This window comes from Ciona intestinalis, chromosome 8, assembly GCF_000224145.3.
Source record: "Ciona intestinalis chromosome 8, KH, whole genome shotgun sequence".
NCBI classification, from domain to species: Eukaryota; Metazoa; Chordata; class Ascidiacea; order Phlebobranchia; family Cionidae; genus Ciona; species Ciona intestinalis.
This window is the reverse complement of record NC_020173.2, coordinates 3,472,807-3,476,900: the sequence shown is the minus strand read 5'-3', so window position 1 is coordinate 3,476,900 and position 4,094 is coordinate 3,472,807. Positions and strand designations below refer to the sequence as shown.

The 4,094-nt window shown below is 33.2% G+C and overlaps 1 protein-coding gene across 2 annotated transcripts in view; it reads left to right on the top strand.

The window, feature by feature from the left end:
* Window positions 1-4,094, top strand: part of LOC100184588 (uncharacterized protein C1orf87-like) — a 6,764-nt gene extending 2,670 nt beyond the window's left edge. The window contains exons 6-12 of one of the 2 annotated variants that reach the window (XM_018812894.2): window positions 803-926; window positions 1,213-1,395; window positions 1,791-1,916; window positions 2,159-2,295; window positions 2,598-2,660; window positions 2,844-2,987; window positions 3,268-4,094. In XM_018812894.2, the coding sequence (XP_018668439.1) occupies window positions 803-926; window positions 1,213-1,395; window positions 1,791-1,916; window positions 2,159-2,295; window positions 2,598-2,660; window positions 2,844-2,987; window positions 3,268-3,449 (959 nt within the window). In that variant the 3' untranslated portion in view covers window positions 3,450-4,094. Of the gene's footprint in view, window positions 1-802; window positions 927-1,212; window positions 1,396-1,790; window positions 1,917-2,158; window positions 2,296-2,585; window positions 2,661-2,843; window positions 2,988-3,267 lie in introns of both variants that reach the window. The other variant, XM_009861163.3, reaches the window with a different exon arrangement.

The following is a 4,094-nucleotide window of genomic DNA, read 5'->3' as shown; positions in this document are numbered from 1 at the left end:
TTTACTGCAGGTTCACTTTGGCTAAAGAAAATGAATTTTCTGGGACATTTTTAACTGAAATTGACAATGATGAATGTAATAAAGATGACGTAACATTAGAAGCTATGATAGTAAAACAACTACGATCATTTTCTAGTCACAAAATCAAGTAAATAAATTGTTACTTTATATTTTTTTAAACCACAACATTTATCATTTTTGAGGTTTAGGGTGAATTTATATATTAAATTTTTCAGTATTCTTATTTTAAAGTTTTAATATTTTAGTTCTAAATGTTCGGTATTTTAAAGTTTTAAAATTTTAAATACTGCTTTTTCCCCACCAGAGACATGTACATTGAGTTATCAGCTTTTGACCGTCATCTCACAGGCTACGTAAGTCCCACTCAACTAAGTCTTGTTGCACTACGACATGATCTTCCACTTAAACCTTCTCTAATGAAGCTCACTTTCCAAAAATTTGCAGACGGTTCGTAAATGTTGCTTTTTACTTTAATACTGTATTATTGCCTGGCCGCGTGGCAAAGTAGTTAGCGAGCTTTCTTCTAACCCAGAGCTAATAAGTTAAAGAATTGTCGCTGCTACTATTGTGGGTGTATATGTTCTTGGGGAAGGCCACTTCAACCCAAAAGAAAACAATACAAAAATTACCCACAAAGTAACATACATGGTAACTCATAAGCTGGCGCAAGGTTTATAAACGATGATCAGTAATGCTTTTGACAGTATTACAACCAAGATTATGTTTTCAAGTTTTTATCAATATATAAAAAAATGTTTACGAGATTTAAATTTGCTTGCAGACAAGTCTGATCCGAACCAGATCAACTACGAAAAGTTTTTAAATTTTCTTGCAACTTGTTTGACCAAATCTGGTGTGTATCAACCTGAGAAACATTACACACCCAAAACAGCTGAAAATTTAAGGTATAACATCAAATTATAAAACTAGTTCTGTATGAAATTATGTACACCGTTGCACAAAGGCACATGCATACTTCCAATTTAATATATAAAAGTCTATTTTTTTGTAAATATAAAATAAAATGTTTAATGGTATAAAGTTAGGCATTTACACCGTGTAAACTATTTTGAATGTTCAATGTTGTTAGACAAATGCTTATTTAAAGAATTTAAATATTCGCATGGTTCAAGTATGGACTTACACATAACCAACCAGATTCTTATCTGTGCAATCACTTCTTTCTCACAGAAGTCCCCCATCTGCTCCATCACCTGTAGAAAACAAATCCCTATTTGTTAATGCTGAGGAAAGACCAACAATTACTTCAAATGCCAATGATGATAAACTAACCAGCCTATTAAAGGAGCAATTGGCTGGTGTTGATGATATTTACTTTGATCGGTTAAAAAGCACACTCCAAGCTGCTGACAGGTGATCTGTTTTCTGTTCTGTATGGGTAAGGTCCTTAAATATGTAGAATTTAGGCCAGATTTTGCCAATTACCCGTCAGGTGAAGTAATATGTCACACAAGCATCTATGAAAATAGGTTGTTTAGTGCTCTACGTTTAACTCAGAATAATAACAAACTATTTTAAAAGTTTTGCTAAAGAGTTTTATCTGTGAATGAAGAACGTGGTAAGCAAACCGTGGTAAGCAAACCCTAAATATTAGTATAAAAATATAAGTTTTATACAATAAAAGAAATAATTTAAACCTTTCAGTTCACATGCCTTCCAATAAGAAAATGTTTGTTTTTTTCCAAAGCTAATGTTTCCACCATAGTGTTAAATAAATAAATATTTTTAAAACCGATTCTTGTTTTCAGGCTAGGTAATGGTGAATTGAAAGCAGACGTGATACAAGATGCATGTGTCCGTGTACAAGTTCCTCTCACTGACTCTGTGTTCACTAAAATGCTTCAAAATGCAGAGATAGCTCATGGAGTAGTAAAGTATGTTAATTGCATTCTTAAAACTTTATTTATACTCTGCGTTATCGGTAAACAAATGAAAAATGCTTGTGGTCATGTTCTGTGATGTGAAAATCTAAATATGTTTAACAGGTAATATCACAAAACCTTAAAATTTTATAGACTGCAAGTTTCAAGTGTTTAACATAATTACTGTTTCAGACTGTTTTCTCTTTTTTATAAATCAGTCATATAAACTCTACATATGATAATTCTATATTCAGCTGGCACCAGTTTTTACAACCACTCAAACAAGCAGAGCAACAGTTAAACCCAGATCATAACTTTGATTCATCATACAACCAACACAAGGAGAATCTGGTCAACTCCCCATTTCAGTCTTCTCATAAAACCTCACCAAGTAATTGTTGTACAACATTGATTTTCAACTATTGCAGCCACAAATACTATCTATTTAAAATAACTCTTGCAGCGGTTTTTGTTTTCTTGTACCAGCATATCAGAATATAGGTATTTGTGTAACAGTTTACACTAAACATGCATGGGATGCAGTGTAACTTACTGCTTGATTTACACAATTGTTTTTTAAGTCTGAAACATATATTGGCTTAGTAATGGTCATTTTGGTGACCATGAATTTTTGGGTCATTTCATCAGTCTTGTGTTCTCATCAGTTTATATATTTTTCAGGAAAATCTACAGAAAAAAAGCAAAGACAAGCAGAACTAAATTCGGCCTTTGACACAAGTCGTATTCAAACAGCAGGTATTTATGCAAAGAAGACTGAAGACATATAGATTTTAAAACAACAAAAGGAATCTGCAAGAAAAGGCGGTCATTAAAAAAAGGCTGCAGACATAACAATTTAGGAAAAGTATTAGTTGAAAAAAGCGAACTCCCTTATTTAAAAAAAGCAAACAAAATTGTTAAATTACATTTGACTCTTAGGTTGGGATGAAAATGAACCGTTACCACGACAGCTACAGGATGATGCAGAGCATGAGGAGCATACGCTCCGGAGGGGAGAAGATTGGATAAGAAATTTTACTCGTCTTGCTCATGCCCTCAGAAGTTACCATCCTTATAAAAATGGTGAGTATTTTGCACAAGACATAATTTATTTAAATATTTATATTTTTGTAAGTGTATTTTAACATGAGTAGTATTAGTCAGTTTTACATACAAATATGTATGAATAAATTAATAAATGAAACTTGCTTTATCCTCGCCTGGTGGAAAACAACAGTCGTTATAAAACGATGTTCTGTTCCATATACCTCGGAAAGTAGGTGTTTTTAAGTATTTTCATAGTTGTAGCACGGCCTAGTAGGTCGTGGTTGTAGGCATATGCAACATAAGCTTTCATTTACAGATTACCTACCACGGAGAGAAGTCGAACGAATGGTTGCCAATTACAACCTTATCTACTCGCTTGGGTTTTCCCCTGATCGCCTCGGTGACGCAATAGCACGCGCTGTGACGTCACAATCCAAAGCGCCCGACAGTCAAACAGTTTCGATAGACCGATTACTCGAACACTTATCCAACACATGACGTCATATAGCTCTATATAGTTGGGTGGGGTAAGACGGGACATGCCTCATTTTCTCGTCCCATTTGATAGTAAACAAAGACTATTAAAAAAGTTGTAACTGTAGCCCCGATACTCTTTAAAAAGAGTTGGTAATTGTTAAAGTAACTTAAAAATACGATCAGGAAATATTGGATTTAGGTGCTAATCCCATCCTACCCCACAGTACTATATTAGATATTGTATCTGAAAACCTCAAATCAGATCTTAGTCTTAGCCCTACACAAATGTAGCTGGATTTTCGCCTCTTTTATAAACCCTAATTTTGTGTTCTATTCCAACCACTCAAAATCATTATCAAATATTATGCAGTAGATAGAAGATATGCTTTCATTATAGTTTGCACAAAACAGTGTCCTAAAAGTTACACAGAACCTTATTTTTCGCCACTGTGTCTAAAACTACAAAACTGTTCGTTTTATTCGCCAAGTATTCTTATTTTAGCGCTGTAGATTGAATGTAGTTATAATTAAGACGATTTTCTTACTTTTAGAATCTAAATTAAATTTTTAATAAATCTAGTGTAGAATAAACCGTACTGTATAATTCTTCACTTCATTGAACTAAAGTTTATATGCAGCACAATAATAACTATTGTTAATCCAAAA